At 55.4% G+C, this 24,696-nt stretch overlaps 2 protein-coding genes across 14 annotated transcripts in view; one reads left to right on the top strand and one right to left on the bottom strand.

Annotated features, from left to right (window-relative positions):
- The window catches only part of CLCN6 (chloride voltage-gated channel 6), a 30,847-nt gene extending 12,030 nt beyond the window's left edge, over positions 1-18,817 (top strand). For 3 of the 13 annotated variants that reach the window (XM_082685390.1, XM_082685395.1, XM_082685391.1), the window contains 18 exons: positions 624-730; positions 811-937; positions 1,570-1,637; positions 2,836-2,894; positions 3,720-3,852; positions 4,454-4,567; positions 4,888-5,054; positions 5,603-5,729; positions 8,046-8,172; positions 8,464-8,617; positions 8,722-8,881; positions 8,975-9,081; positions 10,072-10,258; positions 11,098-11,255; positions 11,442-11,598; positions 13,330-13,437; positions 13,544-13,669; positions 15,849-18,817. In XM_082685390.1, the coding sequence (XP_082541516.1) occupies positions 624-730; positions 811-937; positions 1,570-1,637; positions 2,836-2,894; positions 3,720-3,852; positions 4,454-4,567; positions 4,888-5,054; positions 5,603-5,729; positions 8,046-8,172; positions 8,464-8,617; positions 8,722-8,881; positions 8,975-9,081; positions 10,072-10,258; positions 11,098-11,255; positions 11,442-11,598; positions 13,330-13,437; positions 13,544-13,669; positions 15,849-15,929 (2,267 nt within the window). In that variant the 3' untranslated portion in view covers positions 15,930-18,817. Of the gene's footprint in view, positions 1-484; positions 731-810; positions 938-1,569; positions 1,638-2,835; positions 2,895-3,719; positions 3,853-4,453; positions 4,568-4,887; positions 5,055-5,602; positions 5,730-8,045; positions 8,173-8,463; positions 8,618-8,721; positions 8,882-8,974; positions 9,082-10,071; positions 10,259-11,097; positions 11,256-11,438; positions 11,599-13,329; positions 13,438-13,543; positions 13,670-15,848 lie in introns of all 13 variants that reach the window. The other 10 variants (XR_014299365.1, XR_014299368.1, XM_082685393.1 and 7 more) reach the window with 7 other exon arrangements.
- A 2,047-nt stretch (positions 18,818-20,864) lies between these two features.
- On the bottom strand, positions 20,865-23,294 carry NPPA (natriuretic peptide A). The gene is made up of 3 exons (XM_082685423.1): positions 22,354-23,294; positions 21,926-22,252; positions 20,865-21,180 (listed from the first exon to the last, which is right to left on the bottom strand). The coding sequence occupies exons 1-3, from the start codon at positions 22,471-22,473 to the stop codon at positions 21,169-21,171; spliced, it is 459 nt and encodes a 152-aa protein (XP_082541549.1). The 5' UTR covers positions 22,474-23,294; the 3' UTR covers positions 20,865-21,168.
- Between the last annotated feature and the right edge of the window lie 1,402 nt (positions 23,295-24,696).

Below are 24,696 nucleotides of genomic sequence, written 5' to 3' on the forward strand. Positions count from 1 at the left end.
TTAAATAAATAAATAAATAAAATCTTTTTTTTTTTTTTTTTTTTTTTATTTATCAGAGAGAGAGGGGGAGAGAGCGAGCACAGGCAGACAGAATGGCAGGCAGAGGCAGAGGGAGAAGCAGGCTCCCCGCTGAGCAAGGAGCCCGATGTGGGACTCGATCCCAGGACGCTGGGATCATGACCTGAGCCGAAGGCAGCTGCTTAACCAACTGAGCCACCCAGGCGTCCCGTTTTTTAAAAAAGTAGTTAAAAAAAAAAGATTTATTTAGTGGAGGGGGGATTTATTTATTTATTTGAGGTGGGGACGGGGAGAGAGAGAGACTTAAGCAAACTCGCCGCTGAACATGGAGCCAATGCAGGGCTCGATCTCAGAACCCCAAGATCGTGACCTGAGCCGAAATCAAGAGTTGTGACTGATGCTTACCCAACTGAACCACCCAGGTGCCCTTCAGACAGAGTTTTTGTTTTTGTTTATGTCTTTTAAGTTTACATATGGAGAGCAGGAAGATAATGCTGTAAGCAGCCAATATATTTTAAAAGAAGAGATGCTACACCATTTCCTGCCAACGATGGTAGAAATGCCCCTGACCGGCGAGCATATGTTCCTTAACCCCGGTTCTGTAGCGGTGGAGGAATGTAGCCAGAAGGGCTGCCTCGCCCTTTCCCTCCTTGAGCTCTTGGGTTTCAACTTGACCTTCGTCTTCTTGGCAAGCATTCTTGTCCTGATCGAGGTGAGGCGGTGTGGGTGTTGCAGGTAAGCCCCAGCGCCGGTGGATTTCGAGTTCACAGGCGTCCTTCTCTCCCCCGTCAGCCAGTGGCAGCAGGTTCCGGGATCCCTGAAATCAAATGCTATCTGAATGGGGTGAAGGTGCCCGGAATTGTCCGTCTCCGGACCCTGCTCTGCAAAGTCTTTGGAGTGCTGTTCAGTGTGGCTGGAGGTGAGGAGGGTCTTTCTGACTTCGAGCCTTCCGAGTACCGAGGGGGAAAGGTGATTAGAAGTGCTGTGTGTGTGAATGCAGTAGATTTGGATTTGAAGGGCCTGCCCTCAAACAGATCCCTGCAGTCTTTGTTGATGGGTTAAATGTAGGCCCTTAAGTTACCAGTCAGAGATAACCCGATTCACACACATTTAGTTTTGAAGTGGAAAGACCAGTTAGTTGGTTTGTGGAGTTGGCTTTTAGTAAGGTCAGCAAGGTTTTTGTGTAAACAACCAAACAGCAAATGTTTTAAGCCCGATGGGCCAAGAGGCAAAATGGGAGTTAAGATATAGGGACTTCTACGTGTGTAACCGTTGGAAATAGGTCTGCGTGAGAATGTAAAGGCCATTCTTCATGCCCTGGCTGTAGAAACAGGCATTGAGCCTGTTTGGCCCGCAGGCTGTAGTTTTCTGACTGCTCATATTAAGGAATATTTTTTCTGATTTGATGAGAATTTGACTCTTGCTCGTACAAAGTCACGTATACTCGCCTCTGCTGTACAGTTGTCGAGAGAAAGGTCTGCCTAGCGGAGGTCTCCTAACCGAGAGAGCTTTCTGTGCTGACGGATGGTCGTCTTTTCCACCTGTTCCCAGGGCTCTTTGTGGGGAAGGAAGGCCCCATGATCCACAGCGGAGCCGTGGTGGGAGCCGGCCTCCCTCAGGTGAGAGCTGCTGCGCTTCGAGGACACAGCCCTCAGCTGGGGGCCCCTGGGCAGGGCCATGTCCGTGGTTGAGTTTGCAACACATCCATTGCGAGCATCTAACATGACCTTGGAAGCTGATGTCCGTCTGGGTGGGTGTGAAACTGTCCCATCAGCCAGCAGAGAGGGGCAGCTGGCACCCCTGGGTGTTAACAAGGCCCTGCCACGTACTCAGAGCAGCGATGGCACGTAGAGAAAGTCTGTTCAAATGGAAGTCAGCGGGTGCGCCCGCAGCCAGAGCTGAGCGCCGGCCCATCAGGCGGGCGTGAATCACCGCTGCGAGGCCAAACCCCAAGGGGCTGGGAGCACCGACCCAGATGGTTCCAGGCCCAGGTCTATAGCAAGGCCATTCGTAGGCGCCCCAGACTGCTGTTTGCCGACATGCTGTCGGGGCCGGACTCTCTGTGTCCAGCTGCTTTCTTCTTCAAACCCCCCTCAGGGTTGCTTGTCCCCGTTCTCCCATCCTCCACTGAGGAAACCGAGGCTTACAGCTGGCTCGGGACCCCAGAGGCCCCCAATGTCAGACTCCCCAGCTGCAAGGTCGGGACGTCTCTGTTCTTTGAACCGCACCTTGGAGATGTTCACTCTCGGGCTCTGAGGGGAGGGACTCACCGTGGCTGTGGGTTGTCGCCGCACAGGAGGGAAGACTCTTGTCCAGAGCCCGTCTGTTGGTCTCTCTCGTCACTGCTTCCCCTCCTTTACCTCAGGCACTGGCCTCCCAGAGGTGAGCTGAGAGGCGGAGGGAGGCCAGGAGAGGACAGGGCAGCAGCGTGAGCACTCGCCGGGGTCACTGGAAGCCGGCTCTTTGCGCCCCTTCCGTCCTGAGCGTGGCCCCGAGCAGAGCCTGCTTCATCTTCCGCAGCAGCTTTCAGTTCCTCCCTCCACTCAGCACTTCCCCTTTCTCTGTCTTGCTGACTGTGTACCAGACGTGAACCCTGACTTCCAAAGATCCGAGAAGTCTGGGGGGCAGGAAAAGAAGTTCCTTCCAGAAGTAACGTCTTTCTTCCCCCGCATTGCATTTCTGGCCTCTTCCTTCTTGCAACATTTCTGCAAAGGTGTCCCCAAGCAAAGGGAACTTTCTGGCGCCTGGGATTCCTGCAGCTGTGGTCCCTGCGCCCGCCCTCCCCCCCGACCCTCATCTTGTTTTCTCTCTGTCTAGTTTCAGAGCATGTCCTTACGGAAGATCCAATTTAACTTCCCCTACTTCCGGAGCGACAGGTATGGAAACCCGACCCAGTTCGTTTGCTGTCTACTCAGTGCCCGCTGCGGTCTCCGTAGCTGGCTCCCAGGCTGCCCTACTGGGCAGGCTGCATGCGGAACCCACGTGTCGGAATGGGGGGGGTTGGGATGCTTCTGAAAGTAAGCACGAGGGCCAGGCCGGCTTCGGGGCTTCTGTTTTGTTGTGACATGAGGCCTAGAACCATCTCGGGCAATGAGGAAGACGCGGTCCAGTATTGAAAACACGACCAGGGAAGTCCACAGACATATTATCAAGAATGTATCTTATATTCCAAAATAATGTACTTGGTCCGCCCCCTTTCTGGGTTGGAAGGTGCTCTTCTGGGTACTTTCTTGCCCTGTGGGATCCGGACGGGTCACTGACGTGCGCACCCCGCTCGGCCTTCGGAATCGAGGCCAAGGTTCAGAGTCATCCACCTTCCCCGTCTCCTGTGGGGGTCCATGCGGGTCGCCGTTACCCGCTCCTGGTGTTTTCACTGCTGCTCTGGCTTTCTGGGAGAAAGATCTGGTCAGAGTGTGGCTCAGCAGGGGACTGACGGAAGTCTGGGCTCTGCCGCCTCAGCCAGTGGCTGAGATCCCGCGTTCAGAGTGGCCCGATGTCAGGAGCCCTCCTACTAAGGCGGGCGTTTCGCTCTTAGGGAAAGCATATTTGCTGGGGAGTCTGCCTCACCGGACACCTGGCCTCCGGAAGCCCTGACTGTTCGTGGGTCACGAGACAGGATGTTGGTAGACAAGGAAGGGAACACCTGCTCTTCGGGGTCTGAGAACTGTTTTGGGTAAATCACTTCTCTGTTCTCCCCACAGAGACAAGCGGGACTTTGTGTCCGCCGGGGCGGCTGCTGGAGTTGCTGCAGCGTTCGGGGCCCCTATCGGGGGTACCCTGTTCAGTCTGGAAGAAGGCTCATCCTTCTGGAACCAGGGGCTCACGTGGAAAGTGGTAAGGAGGACTTTCAGTGAACACAGCTCCTTAAATTTAGTCAATCCACCTCCCCCTAGAACTAAAGTGGACATCTCTGACTTGGTGCAGTCCCCTTTCATTTTCATGAGACCAGGAGGGCCGACTTTATTAGAAATCCCTCTGCTGTAGACACACAGTCTCTAAACCGCAGACTTGTCTGTGCTTTTCCTATCATCTGCAAATCACACTGCCATTGTCTTCTCTTGATGAACCATCTGGCCTGAAAACGGGAGACGGGGACAGACAGCGGCAGAATCTGGACTTGAGCACTCCCTAGCCTCCTCCCTCAGACTAGTACATTCCTCCTCCTGTGGTCACTGTTCCCTTTTGGGGCTCAAGGTCTAGTCCACAACAGGCTCTAAATGAAGAGACTCTCGCAATAAGCTAACAAGGACTTCTCACAGCCCGTCTCGCAGTCTTAGCACCCGAGGAGGGCTCAGGGCAGTGGCGACCAGAGCTCTGTGTCCAACCCGGGCGTGTGGGTTTCTGGGTGGCGGGGAGGGTTTCTGAGGCTGCGCCTGGGAGAAGGTCGGTCCTGTTCCTCCTGACTCTTCTCTCCTGTCTGTCGCCTCTCTCCCAGCTCTTCTGCTCCATGTCTGCCACCTTCACCCTCAACTTCTTCCGTTCTGGGATCCAGTTTGGAAGTTGGGGTTCCTTCCAGCTGCCCGGATTGCTGAACTTTGGGGAGTTTAAGGTATGTTTCATCCTTCCATAGTTTTGGGGGGGGTTTCTTATTTTTGTTTTTGTTTTTACTTTACAACCTGAAAATTGTTTCTAAGTAAAGTAGCAGAGCGCGGTGGTTGGAAGGGTCGGCAGAGCTTCTAGTGGGTCTCTCTGCCCCAGGAGTCTCCTGTGCGTGCTCCGTGCTCGGTGTACGCAGGCGTCCGGCTCTGTAATGACTCGCGGAGATGGAAAGTGGGCTCGCTGCTTGTTTCTGGCTTCCCTGCTTCTGTCCCTTCCTGTTCTCATGGGCACTCTGGTTTTTCTCTCTCCCTCCCTTGCCCCTTCTCTCAGTGCTCTGACTCTGATAAAAAATGTCATCTCTGGACAGCTATGGATTTGGGTTTCTTCGTCGTGATGGGGGTCATTGGGGGCCTCCTGGGAGCCACATTCAACTGTCTGAACAAGAGGCTTGCAAAATACCGTATGCGAAACGTGCACCCGAAACCTAAGCTCGTCAGGTACCTGCTCGCCTCCCCCAGCTTGCCGTGGCTCCCTGAGCTTCGTGTGGGCCAGGCTGTCTCTCCTGAGGAAGGCACTTGTAGGCACGGATTCTACTTCCCACACCAGCTTTGATTTCATGTCTAAGACTAAAAATGGAGAGAGGGTTGTAGATCCCGTCCAGTTGTCAGATGGGCTGAAAGACTGTCTGAGCCTCGTTCACATCAGGGGTGCTGTTTGCCTCCCGGCCACGAGGACACATGGCGAAGTCAGAAGGCTCAGTGCGAGTCAAGGCCCAGGACCTAAAGTGGAAGCCCATTTTGTTCCTCAGAGATGCCGTGGGTGTAGCCGCCCACGTTCCTAGCCACCCACTGTTGACTTGCACATTGCTAGAATGGAGCGAGTCGCTGACCAGTTCCGCACGGGTCCTGACTACTGGCTCGGGGCTGCTGTGTGTGCGGGCTCTTGGGGGAGAAGAGGGTCGGAGTCGACAGGGTTGTGTTTTTAGTTCCTGAGGCTGGGGTGTCTTTTTTATCTTGTATGGTAACAGCTGTGCTTTGCTTTCTAGAGTCTTGGAGAGCCTCCTGGTGTCCGTGGTAACCACCGTGGTGGTGTTTCTGGCCTCGATGGTGTTAGGGGAATGCCGACAGATGTCTGCTTCGAGTCAAATCGGTAATGACTCATTCCAGCTCCAGGTAACCCTGTGCACCTGCTGCCCGTGTGCTAGACCCCAGAGAGGGAGAATCCAGAAATGGGTGACCCACCTCTGCGGATTGCTAATAGCTGCGTGTTGCCTGCCCTGCCCGCCCCCCCACGCAGTGTCAGACGGCTGAGAGAGGAGTCCGTGGGAGCCTTTCCCAGAAGAGAGGGTGTGCGACGCTCTTCTTCACTCTTACGTAGACTCACAGCCCTCACAGAGCGGACTCTCTCTGTCTCTCTTTTCCTGTTGAACAGAGTTAACTAGGGCCGAGCTCAGGAAGCAGAGACCATCGCTTCTTCGACGAGCCCCAGTTGATTCTTCTACCTCTTCAACCCCGACAGGTGCCCCCAGCTTCACAGTTGTGAGCATCACCCTTAAGACGGGGAGAAACGAATGTCTGCCTCAGGGTGACCAGCGAGCTGGCGCTTCTGGCATCTCCTCGCTCTTATTGGGTTTAGGTCATTTACTGGCTTACGGGCTTACGTTCTTTTTCCATTTCTCTTTCTCTCTTCTTAGGAGTATATAGTATATAGTATAGTGTTTTCTGGAACCTTTCCCTGAAAGAGCAGAGGCAGCGAGGGAGGCATTGGAGCTCACTCTGCCAGTCAGCTCCAAGCCAGTGGGTCCTAGAGCTGCATGTGGTCAGCCAGAGGCATGGTTCTGGCTTCTAGAGTAGAGGCTCGGGGGTGTCCCCAAAGTAGCCGGTCGTCCTCTTGTCCCTGAGGAGCCACTCATACCCCTCAGAGCCTCATTGGGGGCCTCCTCTTGGATGGCCACTCGTTTTGGCTTCCCCAGAAACGTCCACGAATGGCAGCGTGGGTTAGATCAGGGCTTGGCAGACTGCCGCCCGCGGGCCAGATTGGCCTTTGGCTTCTGCTTGTTTTTGTAGCCCCCGAGCTAAGAATGGCTCTCACGTTTTTAAAAAGTATTTTAAGAAAAAAAAAGAAGAAGGTGCAACAGAGACTGTGTGGCGTACAAAATCGAAAGTGCTTACAAAGTGGCTCTTTATAGAAATCGTCGTGCAGCAACCCCTGCTACTCGGTGGTCCTGAGGCTACCTTGTTCTTTACCAGAGCGGTGTTTTCCAAACATGTCCTGCGGAACATTGGTACCTATGAGTCACAGACGAGTGGAGAAGAATCCTGTGGTCTGATGGGTTAGCCAGGATTGAGTGAGTTACTCTAGTACAGGCCCGCAGAGGGCGCTTACAGTTCTGTCTGTGTCACAAGTGTTTGGATGTAGGTCGTGTGCCCACTGTGCCACTAAGCACCTCACGGACGTGACTTCATTGAGTCCTTAATCACTGCCATAGGCTGGTATTATTATCTCCATCTTATAGGGGAGAAAATGGAGACAGAGTAAGGTCTTTTTTTTTTCTTTAAGATTTTATTCATTTATTTATTTGAGAGAGAGACAGCAGCAGAGAGAGAGGGAGAAGCAGGCTCCCTCCGAGCAGGGAGCCCAACAATGCAGGCCTTGATCGCAGGACCCCGAGATCATGACCTGAGCTGAAAGCAGACATAACACACTAGGCCACCCAGGCGCCCCACACAACGAGGTCTTGACCGTGATCTGAGCTAGTGCTACACACCATGAGGTCAGCATTACTTGCATGTCACAGGGGAGGCAGCCGAAGCTTCCTGGAATGACCTGCTGCTCCCACAGTTGCCGAGTCCGAGGCGAGTCCACCTGATGCTGGAGCCTCTGCTCTGCCTTCAGCTGGTTCTCCGATCTCCAGCAAGGGCCAGGATGCATCTCAGCACGTTTGGCTGCAGGATTCTTTCCAGGGAGCCCTCAGGGCTGGGATTCCTCCGGACACAGTCTGTGAAATGCTGCGTCGTGGATCGGTCCATGGTTGCCTCTTTCCTGAGCCACACACATTGCTCCTTTGGCTGCTCCTCTCTCCCAGGTTCCTCCAGGAGGGGGCGCTGCCCTGCTTTCCGTGGCATCTCCATCTGCTGGTCCCCATCCGCATCTCACCCTGCATGGGGCTCTCGGGCCAAGCTTCCAGCAGTGGCACTTAGAAAATTGAGCACTGCGAGCAGAGCCAGATCTGTGGTGAATTTCATTGTCGTAGCTCAAGAGCCCTCGTCCAGATTCTTTCATTCTCATACCGTAAAGAATACAGTTTCACAGTTGGCTGCTTTAGCTAGAGATTGATTCTTTGCCACCCGTTTCATTTCTGGGTAAAGTTTGCAAGTCACACTTTCTCGACCTCGCTGGAGACCTCCCGTTCTGAGACTTGGAGCGCCGTGGTCAGTATTCTGACTTCGTACGGACCTCATACTGACTTTCTGATTCCTGTATCTTAGGTCACATCAGAAGATGTCAACTCAAGTATCAAAACCTTCTTTTGTCCCAACGAGACCTACAACGACATGGCCACACTCTTCTTCAATCCCCAGGAGTCTGCCATCCTTCACCTTTTCCACCAGGATAGTGAGTATCTGTGAGCCTGCCCGTTCTTGGGGTGGTTGATCTTTTTCTGCAGGGAACGGATAATGATTCCTCTGCCTCTGTTGTTGGCCTATAGACACAGCTAGGCTTACCCTCAGTTCAGAGCAAAATAGGACTTTTCCTTTGTACTAGCAACCCAGACAAGGCCGGAGTGTCTGCCTCCAGTGTTGGAGCTGAACCGGTGGGGTGTGGAAGGACCTGGAAGGGGTCAGGGCAGCTCGGTGGGCCTTGGTGGTGTCTGGTGGTGGACTCACGTGGGTTCTTGCCTCGCAGGTACTTTCAGCCCCGTCACTCTGGCCCTGTTCTTCGCCCTCTATTTCCTGCTCGCGTGTTGGACCTACGGCATTTCGGTTCCAAGTGGCCTCTTTGTGCCTTCCCTGCTTTGTGGAGCTGCTTTTGGACGTTTAGTTGCCAATGTGCTTAAAAGGTAAGTGTGCACGTGTGTGCGTGTGAGCATGCGCGGGTGTGGACGGATGCAAGTGTACGAACCTTGTGATTCCAAGCCGCAGTCTCGGCTTCTTTCTTGCCCAGCTACATCGGCCTGGGCCACATCTACTCGGGGACCTTCGCCCTGATCGGTGCCGCAGCTTTCCTGGGCGGGGTGGTCCGCATGACCATCAGTCTCACGGTCATCCTTATCGAGTCTACCAACGAGATTACTTACGGGCTCCCCATTATGGTCACTCTGATGGTGAGTGCTCCCCTTCCAGGCCTGTCTCCAGGGCAGGGCCAAGTGCACCTCCCCCCCAGCAGCTTCTTTTCGAGTCTTTGTTTTGTGTTTCAGGTGGCCAAATGGACGGGGGACTTTTTCAACAAGGGCATTTATGATATCCATGTGGGCTTGCGAGGGGTCCCACTCCTGGAATGGGAGACGGAGGCGGAAATGGACAAGTGAGACCGTGCTTTCCTTCTCTTCTGTTCTGGTTTCAGAGCTTATGATCTTGGGCTGTGAGGGCTGTGGGCATCAGGGTGGGAAGTGGTGATGAAGATGCTGGGGTGGGGGTCCGGTGAGCCGGTAGATAGCTATAGGAAGTGGCTGGGTGTGGCGGGGAACTGGGGGATGGAGGTGGGTTTGGTGTGGTTCCTGCATCATTGGGTGTGGCTCCTGTGGCCTTCTGGTGGGACCTGAAAGGAGGACTCAGTCGGGGTGTTCGGACTGCACGCTTCTGCCGGGGGTCTGCTGAGCCCCATGAATGAGAGCCAGCCTGCGTCACACATGCTCACGAAATGTCAGGTCATCAGGGATTTTTCTGGGCATAACCGCCAGTTTATCCATCAGCCCACAAATGGTTTTGGGCTCCTGTATGGGGGGACCCCACAGGGCCCTCGTGGTCCAACAGAGGGATCAGCAAACTTCTGTAAGGGAGCGGATGGTGAATATTTGTAGCTTTCTGGACCACCTGGCCGCCATTTCACTTCCTCTGCTCGGTCGCTGCAGCGCAATGGAGCGGGAGGCGACACGTAAATGAGCGGGAGAGGCCAGGTTTGACCTGGGACCTGTGGTTGCCACCTGGTTTAAAGGGGCGGCCCAGACTTTACTCTTTTCTTAATACTAGGAGTATCATTAGCAGTTCGGTGATCATATGAGGAACGTGCCATGGGGGGCTCAGGAGATGGTGGCTAATCACCGGGCAGGTCGATGGGGTTTGTGGTGAGGGGACATCTCATATCGAGCTGAGGAAAGGCCCACCAGTTTGGCAGAGCAGGGAAGGGTTGTCGGCACAAGCTAGAAGTGCAGAGGAATGCGTGTGTTCAAAGAACCATTTGAGCTGGCTCAGAAGAGGGAGTGCGGTGGTCTGGGCCACCCAGGGGAGCTGGGGCTCGCTCCTGGGATACCACGGGCTCTCTTGTGAGGCGGGACGGCTTCCCTCTGTCCCCCAGGCTGAGAGCCAGTGACATCATGGAGCCCAACCTGACCTACGTGTACCCGCACACCCGCATCCAGTCTCTGGTCAGCATCCTGCGCACCACGGTCCACCACGCCTTCCCGGTGGTCACGGAGAACCGCGGCAACGAGAAGGAGTTCATGAAGGGCAACCAGCTCATCAGTAACAACATCAAGTTCAAGGTACAGCACCTGAGAGGAATGGTGGGCGAGAAATAAGCCGCTCTTTGACGCATGCGCTGACCTGGAGCCTGCCACACCCCACAGATGGGGGCACTGGTGGACTCTCAGGGAGAATCCGCTTCTTTGTTCTGTGCGGCATGGAGTGTAGACATGATAGCGAGTGTGGACGTCGTTAGACCGTCAGGACATATGTCCTGTCTCGCCCCAGCAAACGCGCAGATGGATTTTTTGTTTTAATCACCATTTCTTATGGCGTGTAAGTGGTATCAGGAGGTTTCTAGGGTTGCCTGGGACAGAAGTGGACTTTGGCCTACTTAAGACAGAAAAAGAAATCGGCCGGAAGCTGCAGGACGACAGGAGAGCTGGAGGATCAGAGGTGGCCCGCCGGGTGTGCAGGCGGCTCGCAGTCACCCTGGGGTGTTGGGAGACAGGGGCGCTAGCTCTGACTCCTGAGTTGAAATCCAGGTGCGGGCAGAGTCCCTCAGTCAGGCTGTGAGCCCCTGTGGCTCCGGGGGCCAGGGCACCTGCGTTCTCAATCCCTCCATGCCGTGGCATAGGAGAGTGGCTGCCCCTGGAGAGAGGGGCTGTTCCCATACCAAAGGAGTAGGGAAGCTGGGCAGGCAGAACCTGCGGGGTCTACAGGCCCTGAGGTTCAGAGAGTAGCCCTTCTGCCCTGAGCCACCGTGAAGATGCCCTGCACTTCCTACGTCGGTAGCGCTCGACTCCACTGCCGCCCGCATCCTTGAGCCGCGTGGATGCTGTGGGTGTGTGCCCGTGGCCAGCCATCTGCGGCCTGCCTGGTAGAAACTCCTGTCGCTGTCACCCCTCCCTACGCCCAGAAATCCAGCATCCTGACCCGGGCTGGCGAGCAGCGCCGACGGAGCCAGTCCATGAAGTCGTACCCATCGAGTGAGCTGCGAAACGTGTGTGACGAGCACCTCCCCTCCGAGGAGCCTGCGGAGAAGGAGGACCTCCTGCAGCAGATGCTGGAGCGGAGGTGAGGGCGCAACCCATCGCTGCGTGCCCCGCCCCCGCGGCTCCCCGAGGGCCAAGGCCAGCGCGCTGCGCGGAGGCAGCCCCTGAGCTTCCGGACTCGGGGAGTCTCTTGGGGCAGTGGGGGGAGGGGAGTGAGAAGCAATCCTGCTGCGGGTGTGCTAGGCAGCGTCTGGTTTCTACGTAACAGATACACTCCCTACCCCAACCTATACCCTGACCAGTCCCCGAGCGAAGACTGGACCATGGAGGAGCGCTTCCGCCCTCTGACCTTCCACGGCCTGATCCTGCGGGCGCAGCTCGTCACCCTGCTCGTCCGAGGCGTTTGCTACTCGGAAAGCCAATCAGTGAGTCTCTCTGCTCTGTGCCGGGATTCGGGAAGGCACGAGGGTGGTGCGAGCACAGCCCCAGTGCCTCGGGGGGCCGAGAGCTAGTACTTGGGGAGCCCAGTGCCAGCGGCTGGCTGTGCTGCAGCGTGTGCAGCCCCACAGCCCCCTGCTGTGCTCGGTGCCTCCCGGGGGACTCTACCGTGGGGGGGACGCCCCCAGTCACACTCCCCTTAGTCTGTGCACTTGCTTGTCAAGTGTCCTTTTGGCTTGGAGACTTTTTTTTTTTTTTTTTTAAGATTTTATTTATCTGTGAGAGAGAGAAGGGGCAGAGGGAGAGGTTGAAGCAGGCTCCCCATGGAGCTCATAGAGCCTGAAAGGGCTCGATCCCAGGACCGCCGCATCATGGCCTGAGCTGAATGCAGATGCCTAACCCGCTGAGCCACCCAGGCGCCCCAAGCCTTTAGACTTTTTTTTTCTTAAGTTTTTATTTTTATTTTTTTAAGATTTTATTTATTTGTCAGAGAGAGAGAGCACATGCAGGGGGAGCACCAGGCAGAGAGGGGTGGGAGGCAGGCTCCCCGCTGAGCAAGGAGCCCAGTGAGGGACTTGATCCCAGGACCTGAGCCAAAGACAGCCGCTTCACCAACGGAGCCACCCAGCTTCCCACCTATAGACTTTTAATACAGTTTGTACACTTTGATTTCTGGTATAAATGAACTTTTTTACAGGCTTTTTTTTTTTAAGTTCTTCCCATTAATTCTTTTGTAATTTTCCTTTTTTTTCCTCCTCCCATTTGGTTCTTACGGAGATAAGGAGGGTGGGTGTTTTGTTCAAAGTGGTCCCTATAGTGACCTGAAGACCCACCCATCCGCACACACTTCAGCCCCTTTAGAAGGAACCTGAAAAGGTTGTGCAGAGACCTCCCTTCCCGAAGGGCTCTCCTGGCTCAGCTCTTGCTCCTGGGTGGCCGTCCAGCTGCCCAGTGAGGGCGCAGGGGAATCCAGAAGGCTCGGGATGCAGGGCGGTGACAAAGCTGCTTTGTCCGATGAATTGCCACAAACCCAGAGGCTGCAAACGACAGAAACCTTTTCTTTTCACAGTCCTCAGGGTCTTACTACCAAGTGCGCAAGTCAGCAGGGCCTTGATCTCCGGAGGCCCCAGGGCAGGATGGCTCCCTGCCTTGCTCGTCTGTGGAGGCTGCCGGCCGTCCCGGGCCCTGCTTGATCTTAGACAGGTCCCTCCAGTCTGCCTCTGTTGTCACGTGGTCTTCTCGCTCTGTGTCCTCTTCTCTTCTTAGAAGGACACCGGTCGTTGGTCCTAGGGCCCAACCTAGGGCCGTCTGACCTCATCCGAACTTGCTCGCATCTGCAGAGCCGCTGTTTCCCATGCGGCCATGGGCACAGGTAGCAGGGGTTAGGACTCAACACACATCTTTTGAGGGACACACGTCAACCTAAGACCTATTAGTTCTTCTCCCACTTGGGCTCCAGGACGAGCCAGGTCCGTTTTACGGACCAGGAGAAGCCGAGTCAGAGAGAGATGAGGGGACTCCCTGAGCAGGGCCCAGCGAGGCCCGGCTGGGAACTGGCTCCAGACCAGGGCTTCTCACGGCAGAGTCCCCGGTTCCGCACCGCCTCGCGCCAGGTGACACCATGGCCAGCGGTGTGGACGTAAAGGGGGAGGGGCTGTAAGTGCGCCCCTGCCGGTGGCCGTCCTGGGTGCAAGGACCTGTCTCTGTTGGGATTGCAGAGCGCCAGCCAGCCGCGCCTTTCCTACGCCGAGATGGCTGAGGACTACCCGCGGTACCCCGACATCCACGACCTGGACCTGACGCTGCTGAACCCGCGCATGATTGTGGTGAGCAGGGCTGTGCCTCTGGGGCGGGGTTCTCCTCCGCATGTTCACGCCTCATCCTGGCTAGGGCACCGGCGGCCGCAGGTGACTTGTGTGGTCTTCTCTGCAGGATGTCACCCCATACATGAACCCCTCGCCCTTCACCGTTTCACCTAACACCCACGTCTCCCAAGTCTTCAACCTGTTTAGAACGATGGGCCTGCGGCACCTGCCTGTGGTGAATGCTGTGGGAGAGGTGAGTCCAGCTTCCGGCTGTGCCCACAGCCACACCTGCCTTCCAGAAGGAACCCTGTCCCTGCTGTATGCGAGTCAGGCTTCCCAACCAGCAGGGTTTCTCGGCCTAAAAGCTCTTTTGTAGCCTTTGGAGGACCTGTACCTCTGCTTCCTGCGTGTTTCTGAAGCACACTGTTCCCCTCGGCCGGCAGGTGTCGCCAGGGTCACGGCTGCTGCAGAAGCGCATAGGCCAGTCGTCCCCAAGGTTCCTCTTCTTTACCCTCCATCAGGCCTGCGCCTCCTGGAGCAAGGGTCCATTCCCCACCCGTTCTGGGGATTTATGACATTAAATAAGAGAATTTCAAGCAAAATGCTTAGAAAGTATAAAAAAAAATGCTTAGAGTCTTTTAGAAGATCCAACTGCCTACAATTAGTAATCAGTACTGCAGACTTTCCTTTTTTTTTCCGAACTCAGTTGTTTTTTTTGGTACACAGTTATTGTTTGGTTATTTAAAAACTAGAAAAGCAAAATACAAACAAATGAGTACCAACCCCTTATTTCTACAGAGGTAGCTACTCTGTCTTCCCAAGGTAGCTCCTTTGTCTTTTTCCCTCTGCACCTACAAGTAGAGATTTACGTGCCGTCTTAGCGCGTCACCACTGCCTGTACTGTTTAATGCCCTGGTGGCTCAGACCTTTCTGTGGCAGGAAACACTCACTTACAGTGTTTCCGTGGGCTCGACTGCATCCCCGTGGCCGGCTGTCCAGTTGCTTATCCAACCCTCCCCTGCTGGGGGCCGCGTAAACGTCACTGCCGATCACCCTCTTGAGGCTTTTGGTGTCTGTCACCAAGTTGTCCTCCAGGGCATGAGAGCTCTGTGGGTGGGGTCCTCGGGCAGAACGCTGGCCCTGCCCGGCCTGCTCTTCTGTGGGCTTGGTTGCCGTGGGTCGGACTATTCCTTGAAACAGCAGGGCGGTTCTAACACGCTTCCTTTCGTCAGTGAGACGTGAGTGGCGGCGGCTGCAGCCTTGAAGAGCTCTGTTTGCGCGCCCGCCGGCGAGACATCCCGCAGCCTTCCTCCCTTCTGACCCCATCTGCCTGGAGATGGCATCAGGCCCCGCACACTAAGGGCTCAGCCCCACACGACTGCCAGCCCCCACCCTGCCACTTCAGATGCCAGTCAACAGTCCAGCTTGCCCCCTGGGTTTCTGGCCAGGTGGTTGTACTTTGGGGATTCCCATGACCCTGTGCCCAGTTTACTTACCAGATGATGGGGAACCACGAAAGGATGTGATCCAGGAACGGCCGGATGGCGCAGGTGCGGGGGCAGGTGTGGAGGAGGGGCGCCAGGCTTCCCCGCCCCCTCCGGCACCCCACCCTCCTGGCACCGTCCGTGTTCGCCAGCGTGGGGCTCCCCATACCCTGTAGTTGAGGAACGTCATCGGGGGCTTTGCCGTGCACATACCCGTGATCGATCACATCATGGCCATGCTGACTGAGTCAGCCTCCGGCCCTTCCCCGCCCACAGATGCGGGCTGCGGGATGGGGGCTGCATCCTTAGGGCCTTTCTCACAATTTTTTCGTCATGCACATAAGCTCAGGTAGAGCTAAAAGGGGCTAGTTATGAACGGTAAAGGACGTCCTTCCTCCTTCCTCCTTACTCTTATCACTTAATTGCAAGCTTTTAGAGCTTTACGCCAGGAGCCGGGGTGAAGACCAAGTACATGTGTACTGTTAGAAGTCACGCATCACAAGGACCCAGGTGCTGAGACCTGGTATTTATGAGCTGCAGCGGGGTCGCGGGGCCTCGGCCGCTCGGGAGCCTGCATCGGTCTGTGTCCCTTGCATATGTGCTTATAGCCAGCAGCGGGTGGCGGGAACCAAGAAGGCTAGTGAACGTGTATTCTGTTGAAAACTCAGAGTTTAGCTGGCCCAACTAAAACTTCTCTCGGAGCTGAATTTGTCCCATTAGCCTCCAGATGACGAGCCCTAGTTAACCTGTCGATCTCCCGTCACCTGGAAACTGGAGATTCTCGAAGTGCACCACGTGACCGGCTTGTCACGTCTGTCCCAGCACTCTGCAGGCCCGGCCTCTGTCGCCCCTGCTTACGGTGATGCGCCGGGTCGGCCGTGTCTGCTTCCGTTCCTGCCCCAGCAGGTTTGCTCTGCAGTGACGGGGGTCTTTTCCTCCTTGTCCTAGATCGTTGGGATCATCACTCGACACAACCTGACCTACGAATTCCTGCAGGCCCGGCTGCGGCAGCATTACCAGACCATCTGACAGCCCGGTGCGGCCTCCCCGCCACACGCCAGCCTGCCCTGTCCTGGGGCTGCCCGGGGGAGGGGGCGGCTCGCTCATGCTTCGCCGCCACAGCTGGCTGGGGCTGTTCAGGACACTGAAGATTCCCACTCACCCACTCACTCGGAAAGCCTGCGATCATCGAACACTTTGGCGGTCAGCGGTGCTGGGGATGGTATGTTGGACCTCGAGAGCCTGGGCCTGTCTGATCTTCTCAGCAAGTATCTTCCTGTTCCCTGTTCCCTGCTCTCTTGCCGTCCAGCCTGGGCCCCGGCCCCAGGCCCCTCCACCCGACGCGTGCCAGGACCAGAGGGGGCATCAGGCCTCAGCCACGGGGGAGTGATGCTCAGAGCAGTTTTCCTGCCCTCTGCTGCTGCTTTCCTAGGGAACCCAGGTGTTGCCTTAAACTGTAACAGGAGGGGCTTTGGCCAAGGCAAGTGCTGGGGCGAAAGCCAGTTGCAAAATTAAGGGAATTACCAAATTTAGAGACTGAGCCACTAAGATAACACATGTGTCGCGGGGGCCTTCCTGCATTGGGACTCTTGACAGGTGCCCAGTTTATTTGAAGGGAAACACGGCTTCCGGGGGAGCTGCTGCTCTGGGCTTGCCTCCTCAGAAGCGCCGTCCTCCAGAAGCACAAGTCCCACGGACTGTCCCTGAAGAAGTCTGATGGGACGGTCCAGCTTAGAGCCGCCCCAGTTTTTAGCAATTCCCGTGGCCCGTCCCCTCGTCCCTCCCCTCTGCACCGAGTTACTGACTTCCCATGAGTTCTTCCGCGTCTTCCTGGAGATGCAGCCACGGCCCAGGTATCTCTACCCGCCCCCCGCCCCATTAGATAAAAGGGCACCCTGTGATATTGCGTGACCCGACTCTGGGGAATGATACTGTTACATCTGAGACGGGCAGAAGCCAGTCCTGGGCCAGTGAGCACTACAGGAACATGATACGGCCTAGAAGCCAGATTAGGACAGAGCAGATGGCTTCTTCCAGGAGGAGGGCGTGTGCCCGTCGCACACCTGTCTGACCCCCGCCACTAGCCATCCCCAGCCCACTCAGGGGCCCAGCCATGGAAACTGTGCTGCCAGGGGACAGGGGTGGGAGGGACCCCCACCCGCACGTGCCCCAAGGCCCGAGCACAAACCCTGGAAACGGAGCCTCTTTGTCTCTCCAGGCTGGGGGCCCCCAGAGCGAGCGCTTCGTTTCGGCTATTTTGCACATACTTTCCTCTCAGCCTCTGGGCGGTCCCTCTGATTTGCGTCCACACCCTAGGCCTGGGGTCCTGCCGCCCGGTGGCAGATGTGCTTTGGGACTCAAGGTGGCGTTTATTTGCATTTAAGTTTGCGTCGGGTTTTTTGGTCAGCTGTGGCAGTTCCCGACAACATGGGCGCCTGCCCTGCTGCCCTGGACAGCGCTGTCCTCTTCGCCCTCTGCCTCGGGCCGACCTCCATTGCCAAGACTACCGTGCAGTCTGCGAGCGGGCGCCCGTCTCGCTGTGGCCGGCCCAGGTCTTGTGCTCAGCCCCCTCTGCTCCGCTAAGTGAGGCGGCTGTTTCAGGATCTTTCCACCTGGCTCCCCCCGCCCAGTCCATCCACCCCCCCCCCAGCCCATCCTCCCCATTTTCTTATCTCTTTGACCAAAAATACTTTGACTTCTAAATGTTTCAGCTTCCTTGGATGCATTCGACCTGTGAAATGTGGATGGGGGCCCCCAGTAAGTAGTTGGGGAAATCACAAGGACCAAAAAGGCAAGCGCTTCTGAATGTGATCGCGTTCAGCCCACCGCCTGTTCATTTTAAGGCCGCACCCAGGGCGAGGCCGCGGTACGGTACTGGTTCCTTTTATCCAGAGGGAAACCCAAGTCAGGAGAAGTCAGGACCGCCCGTCACAGAACCGAATCCCGTCTCCCCTACCTCAGTGAAACTGGCAGGACTAAGGTCCTGCGGGGGGTGGGGAACGTCTGGCCTCCAGGGCTCTGGGGTCACCAGCTGTCTGCCTCGAGGCTGCCCTGGGTGAATGTTGTTGGAATTTACCGCCCCTGCACTTCCGGTCCCCAGACACTTCATCCCCACTAGACTAGCCCAGAGGTGACTGGCAGAACGCACGCGCCTCCCTCCGCATGAGCTGACTGCACGGCCACGAGGTCCCAAACTCGGGCCCGTCTGGAAAGGCACGTTGCTTCTTGTCGTCCGTGGGCATCTGCCCTTACCGGATTAGCCCAAAGAGAACCACTGCCCCACTTGTAACAAATAACTGGAAGCCTCACTCCTTCGATAGTTAGAAACCCACGTTGTCCATGTCTCACCTATTACCAGCCCCGTCGCCCCCTGGCGGTGGGGTACGCCCACACGCACAGCCGCAGGGGGCTCGGGCCGGGAGGCCGGTGTTCTGTGTGCCTGCCCCGTCTCCCGCTAGGTGTTTCACGTTCCCCAGCTGAGGAGCCTGGGAGGTAGTGAGCCAGAGTCCCTCCCCACACTGGGACCTTGGCGCTCCAGAAGGATTTGCTCATGACCTTGTTTAACAAATGGTTCCTGGCTGGGATGGACGCTTGCCTGCTTGCTTGACATTTCTGATGCAAAATTGTGTGCTGACACAGCCATAGGAAAGAAAGCAAGCCCCTGGAAAGGCCGGAAGCTCCGTCCGGGGCCCTGTAGTGCCGATGTGCAGTATTATCCCACAGCTTCCGACCGTGGCAGGCTTCCTTTCTGTTCGCACTGTTGGTTTAGACAGTAATCCTAGCTAATTCTGTTGTGTACATACATTGTAATTTTTTTAATTTGTAAAATTCTATTTTTATTTGAACTTTTGGAACTTGGAAGTTCTCACTGTAACCGTAACATGTCAGAATAAAGTGTCTTCATCTGTCTCCTTTAACCTCTTGTCTCCATGGGGCTGCTTGTGGAGTGGTATGTGATTTTCATTTTACGCTTTCCACAATGTAAACATCACAAAGCCAGAGAGTAGACTGACAGGCTCAGAGGTCTCCTTCTAAAGCCTTGCCAGCAAAACTTCATTCCCTGGGGTCCACCTGCTACCGACTTAGTCCTTAGCAAAAATCACGAAGTTCCCAGTTTTCTCCCCCTTAATCAATGCCACGTGATCTCATTTGCAGATGCTTTCCTCCCCTAAAAACCTACCCATTCCCTCAGCTGCTGCTGCCCACAGCAGGAGACGGAGGAGCTGTGTGTGTTCTGACAGTGCTGTGTTTAGGAGTCTGCCCCACTCACAGGCTCCCTGATACCCAACCAGAAGTACAATCAGTGCCAAGGCTGTAGACATTTGGGGCTGGCTTCTGTGCTGCCATCCGTCTCTGCTCTCTATTTTGCCAGGAATCGGATTTTCTTGGTCTTCAGTTGATCTGCCTCAAGTTGCCATCCCACCAGCACTAGAAATGGTCTCCGTCAGCGCTGCCCCCCTCCACCTGTCCCCGGGTTTCCTGAACTCCAGGGACACTATTGGTGCATTTGGCACTGTCCGTTCCATTTGAGGAGGACCCACCGTGTCACGGTGACCCCTTGGCAGTCTGCCCAGTTCCGCACACTTCCCTCCTAGCAGCTCCTACTCCCCGGACCTCAGGAGCCATGTTTGGACACTTTCCCGAATGCTCCTGTCCTGACCAATCCTTTGCTTTTTGGTCCACCCCCCACCCCTTTCTGTGTTCAAAGTCCACATGAAGAAGAGATTTGTTGGAAGTGGTTAGATTAGAGATTTTTTAAAAAGATTTTTATTTATTTATTTGATAGAGATCACAAGTAGGCAGATAGGCAGGCAGAGAAAGAGGAGGAAGCAGGCTCCCTGCTGAGCAGAGAGCCGGATGTGGGGCTCGATCCCAGGACACTGAGATCATGACCTGAGCGGAGGCAAAGGCTTTAACCCACTGAGCCATCCAGGCACCCCTAGATTAGAGATCTTACCCCACCCCCACCCCCGCTCCACTCCCTGTCAACTCATTTCTGGGCTCCCCCTTCCCCTATAAAGAGTGAATGACTATTTACTCCCCCTTTTCCTGACTTCTATGCAAGAATAAGACAATTGGGCTGATGTTAGAAAGCATGGACTAGGCCATGTCCTGCAGTGGTGCTGAACAGACATTGACCTTCAAGGAGTTTACAGTCCAGGGACAGAGAAATGACCACCTACCAGGGCAAAGTGTGTCATATTATAATGGTTAAACACAAAATGCCGCTGGTGCCGAGCTCAGTTCATACGGAGCACGTAGTATCAGGACAGCTTCAAGGACGAAGTCGCATTGTCCATGAGCCTTGATTGTGTAGAATGTTCTCGGGAGAACTGGATAAATGGCATTACAAGAGGAAGGGACAGGATAAATAAGGGCTGGAAAAGTGCACATGTCGGTGACCAGAGGGGAGGGGTTGGAGGAATGTCAGATTCTGACATGGAGAGGGGATGTGTAGAGTAGAGCATGGCTTCCTGTTGTGGGTGAACTTGGTGCCTGGTATTCTCTGCTTCTTAGAAGCAGATACAAAGAAATGGCATCTTCTCTGGTCCCCTCCACCCCCCCAACCCACCCCCCACCCCCTACCCCCCACCCCCGCCACCCTACCCCTCACCCATCCAAGTACCTGGGACCGGAATTAGAAAAAGCTGGTGGCTACCTTTTAATTAAGTACCCAAAAGGCAGTTTGTCAACAAAGAAAACATCTCTTTCTTCACTTGGCTTAACAAAGGCACCAATCTGGGGGCTGTTGCTGGTGAGGGAGGCTCTGTGTGTATGCAGGCAGGGAGTCTATGGGAAATCTCTGTATTTTCTGCTTAATTTGGCTGTGAACCCAAAACTGCAACCCAAAATAAATCTTATTATGTTTAAAAGGAAGGAGAAAGAAACAGCCTTCTTCTCTGCCACAAAAGGAAAACCGGGTTATCAGACTGAGTAAAAGAAAGAGATCACGCCAACCAGACCTTGGGCTTCTGTCCGTGGTGCTGAACTTTATTCACTTTCAAACCGCTTTCAGTAACAGGTGAGTGTCTATCCTAAAATCAAGTGCATGAGATGGGAGAGGTGGGGAAGCCACAATTAAACCACTTTATCTACATTTAGCATAAAATGTGAGAAACGTTGACAAGAGGCTGCAGCTTGAATACGGTGCTCGTCATGGCTCGACTTGACAGCAATGAGATGTGACAAAGTTGAGTGAGAGACCCCAAGGGATGAGGGTCACCTGAAATTTGCCCCGGGGCCTGGCCCACCTTTTCCTCCCTGGCCGTTATCTTCGGTACTACAAAGAGAACAGAGACAAATTTGGCTTGGTGACATGGTCCTCTTAGAAAAGTCAACTTCACGGGAGTGTGCTCACCTCCCACCCGCTCCCACTCCAGCCGGACAACCCTGGAACTTTCATGAACTGGGGCACAAGTTGCTCATTAGAAGTCATAAATCAACCCTGGTCATTTCCTTTCTTTTGTTTTTGGTGTTTATTTCTCTTTTAAAGATTTATTTATTTATTTATTTATTTATTGCGAGAGAGCAGGCATGCACGTGCTGGTGAGTGAGAAAATCTCAAGCAGACTCCCCGCTGAGTGTGGAGCTCCACTCAGGGCTTGATCCCACAACCCGTGAGACCATGACCAGGGCTGGAGCCGAGAGTCGGATGCTGAACCGACTGAGCCACCCAGTCGCCCCAGCCCTGGTCATTATCATTTAAATCTTTGGGATCTGACACTTCTGGGGAGAAACATGAGCTCCCAATCAACAGAATGGTGGGGACTTGGCCCCATGAACATTTTAAGTTCCCAATGCTCGTGGCAGTAACTTTTTTCCCCTTGGCATGTCCTTGGCAGCCTGTAGCTGAGGATGACGTCATTGGCCCAACTTGAGACAAACATTTCCAAGGAAGTAAACTTTACTCTGGTCTCTTTACTGCAGGAGGCATGCTCTGGTGGTGTTCTTTGACAAGGTCTGGGTCTCAGTGAAACCACAACTTCCTTCCTCCCCATCCCGTATCCATTCCCAGCTCCTCTTACCCGGAAGCTGTTGCAGCCCAGTCCACTCTGGGCCCCAATCCTGTCCATCCTGCCTCCGAAGCAGCTGGACCTCCGCAGGCTCCGAGGGGCAGCAAGCAGTGCCCTCAGCTTGCTTTTCAGGAGGGCAGATCTATCGGTGGAGTCCCAGGGGCTCCGCCCAAGGGCACCCCCATCTCTCTGGGCTGGGTTGACCTCCCCTGTCCAGGGAGGCACGTCAGGGAGGGGGCTGAGAGCCGCCCCAGCTTCCTCATTCTGCTCATTTAGTACTTGTGGGGGCACGACCTCCTCCTCTAAGGGCATCTTGTCCTCCAAGTGGTCCAGCAAATTCTTTACAAAAGGAACACACAGGGAAAGAGAGAGGTCTCACTGACCTGCACAGTGTCACAAAGCCCCCTGGTCCCACACTGGGGCCCCTGTCCTGGTCCTACCTTGAAATCCATCAGGTCTGTGTTGGACACAGAGCCATACGCGGGGTTCGCTCCTATTTGCCCCAGGAGCTGAAATGCCAGGAAGAGGAAGAAGCTGGCGGTGACGGTGGGGGAGCCCATGCTGGCGTCGCACAAGGAGTGGCCTGGTGCTGGCTTGCTTCTCTGTCCTCTCCTTTCCCCTCTCAGCCTCCGTCCGCCTCTGTCTCCCAGCTGCCCTGCGCCTCCTCTTTTTATAGCCCCCCAGCTCTCCAAGAGCGCGAGAGGGACAGAACCCTCCCCATTCTGTCACTTACAGCGATAAAGCAGCTGAATGAGGAGCAGCAGAAGATGGCCTTTTAAAGCTATCAGTCCGGCAGAGCCTGTCACTCCCCTCCACCTTGAGCAGCCCCAACAGCCCCGGACCCTCGGCTGCAAGAGCCACATTCTTGTTGATTTGCCTCAAGAGGTTCCCACTTCAAAGGTGTGAGAAGAGCAAAAAAGAGTCCTTGGTTATCTTACAGCGATGCCTGGGGCTTCTTTCTCCTCAGCAACGGGACCCAGGCAGGGAGACAGAGGGTGACAGTTGGCCGGCGCCCAGCTCCCCCAGTTGGTTTTCGGCTCAGCTGTCAGGGCATCCAAATAAGGGCGGGTGGGGAGGAAGTGGCAGGCGGCCTGCAGCTCGGGACAAATTAGTCCAGATGCTCAAGCTGGCCTCACACCTGACTCATCAGCCGTGAGGGCAGCCCTCTGCCTCCTGGCAGTCACTCTCAGCGGTCAGGTGAACAGGGAGTCATTTTTTAGAGCATTAAGTCAGCTGGGAACCAAATGGGATGAGTGTCCCGAGGGTTCCGCTCCCGGACGTAAACACCCTGAGATGTTTTGGGAAACAGAACCGTGCTTCTGCCAAGCGTCTCCTCCTTCCCCTCCACCGTGTCGAGGGAGGTGGGCACTTAGAGACGCCAACATTTTCATTCCACCACCTTGCTGGATTTGAAGCTTCTAAACCCCCCACCCTCCCGGGAAAAGTCCTTTGGCGAGTTGGCCGACGGAGTGAGGGGGACGTGAGAGCAGCACACGGTTCCCCTTAACCCCTTCCATGTAACTCCTGCGAGGCCGGGCGAGTGATGAGCCACCAAGGCCTCCGTTTTCCTGGCTGCCAGGGAGAAATCACAGGGAGCACGGCTGTCCACATTTAACGCGTGGCCCCCGTCCTCTAAGCCCAGCCGTCCGTGCTAGCCTGTTATATGATGCACATGTACTGGGGGGCGACGGCTGCATTGGAAAGGTCGAGAGACCTCACTGCAGTCCCACACAAACCAAGTTACACACATCGTCACCGCCTTCTTGCCCCCATTTGTAAAAACTGGCTCTACCCACCTCTCCAGGTGAGCGACTAACGCACAAACGTGCTGTGGCTCGCTGCCTAGCTACGGGACGGGACGGCGCTCATGGTTGCCTTCACTGACCAACTGCAACGGGCCAGAAACTCTACCAAAAGCTTTATGTGCATGACCTCACTGTCCTGGCTGCCCCACGAGGCAGGTGGTGTTGCTCCCATCACTTGCCCAACCAAGGTCATTGGGCTCCTAAGCCACACAGCCAGGATGAATCCCGGGTCTGACGAGGATGCCCATAGTCCTAACCATCCTACAGATGCAGCTGCTGTCACTTAGCATGATGGTCCCTTACCAGCCCTCTCAGTGCAGTTCCTGATTGAATACCCCCCTGCCCCCACTCTCCCAGGTGGCCTCTGAACAGCTCCTCCCCCTTCCCACTCCCTTGGCAAGTGTGTGTGTGTGTGTGTGTGTGTGTGTGTGTGTAGACCACCTCAAGGAAGGGGTCCTCCAAGCCCCACGACCTGTTGGCACACCTGACATGTTTTGACGTACTCCACGGGACTCAGGAAATGCGTGTGGGATGCCCAGGTCTGCCCTGAGCCGATCCCTCCCCGGCTGCACGCACTCCCCGGCCGATCAGGTAGAGAGGCTGCTCTGCGGGAGGACATGAAATTGGGGCAGTATGTGGCTGGAGGTCACGAGAGGTGTCCAGGGTGGTTTTAGTCTAAGACCTAAGGAGAAAGGAGCCCTCTCCAGTAACCTTACCTGGGTCAGCTGAACCGAACCTAAAATCCCAAGTGGGCGCAACCCTGAATACGAACTCTGGGGGTAAAACCCCTCGTATCCTGATGAGCCCCTGGAATGTGCTCACAGCTTAATCGCTCCGTTGGCGTCGGCGGGGGTTATTATTAGCAAAGAGGATTCAGTGAGCAGCCACACTGGGAGAACCGATGCTCCTTGCTGTGTGCGTCACGCGGCCTGTCTCCTGGAGATGCCCTTTCAGACAGGCAGCGGCTACCGGAAGGGC

Source organism: Mustela nivalis (genome assembly GCF_964662115.1).
Source record: "Mustela nivalis genome assembly, chromosome: 10".
In the NCBI taxonomy this organism is placed as follows: Eukaryota; Metazoa; Chordata; class Mammalia; order Carnivora; family Mustelidae; genus Mustela; species Mustela nivalis.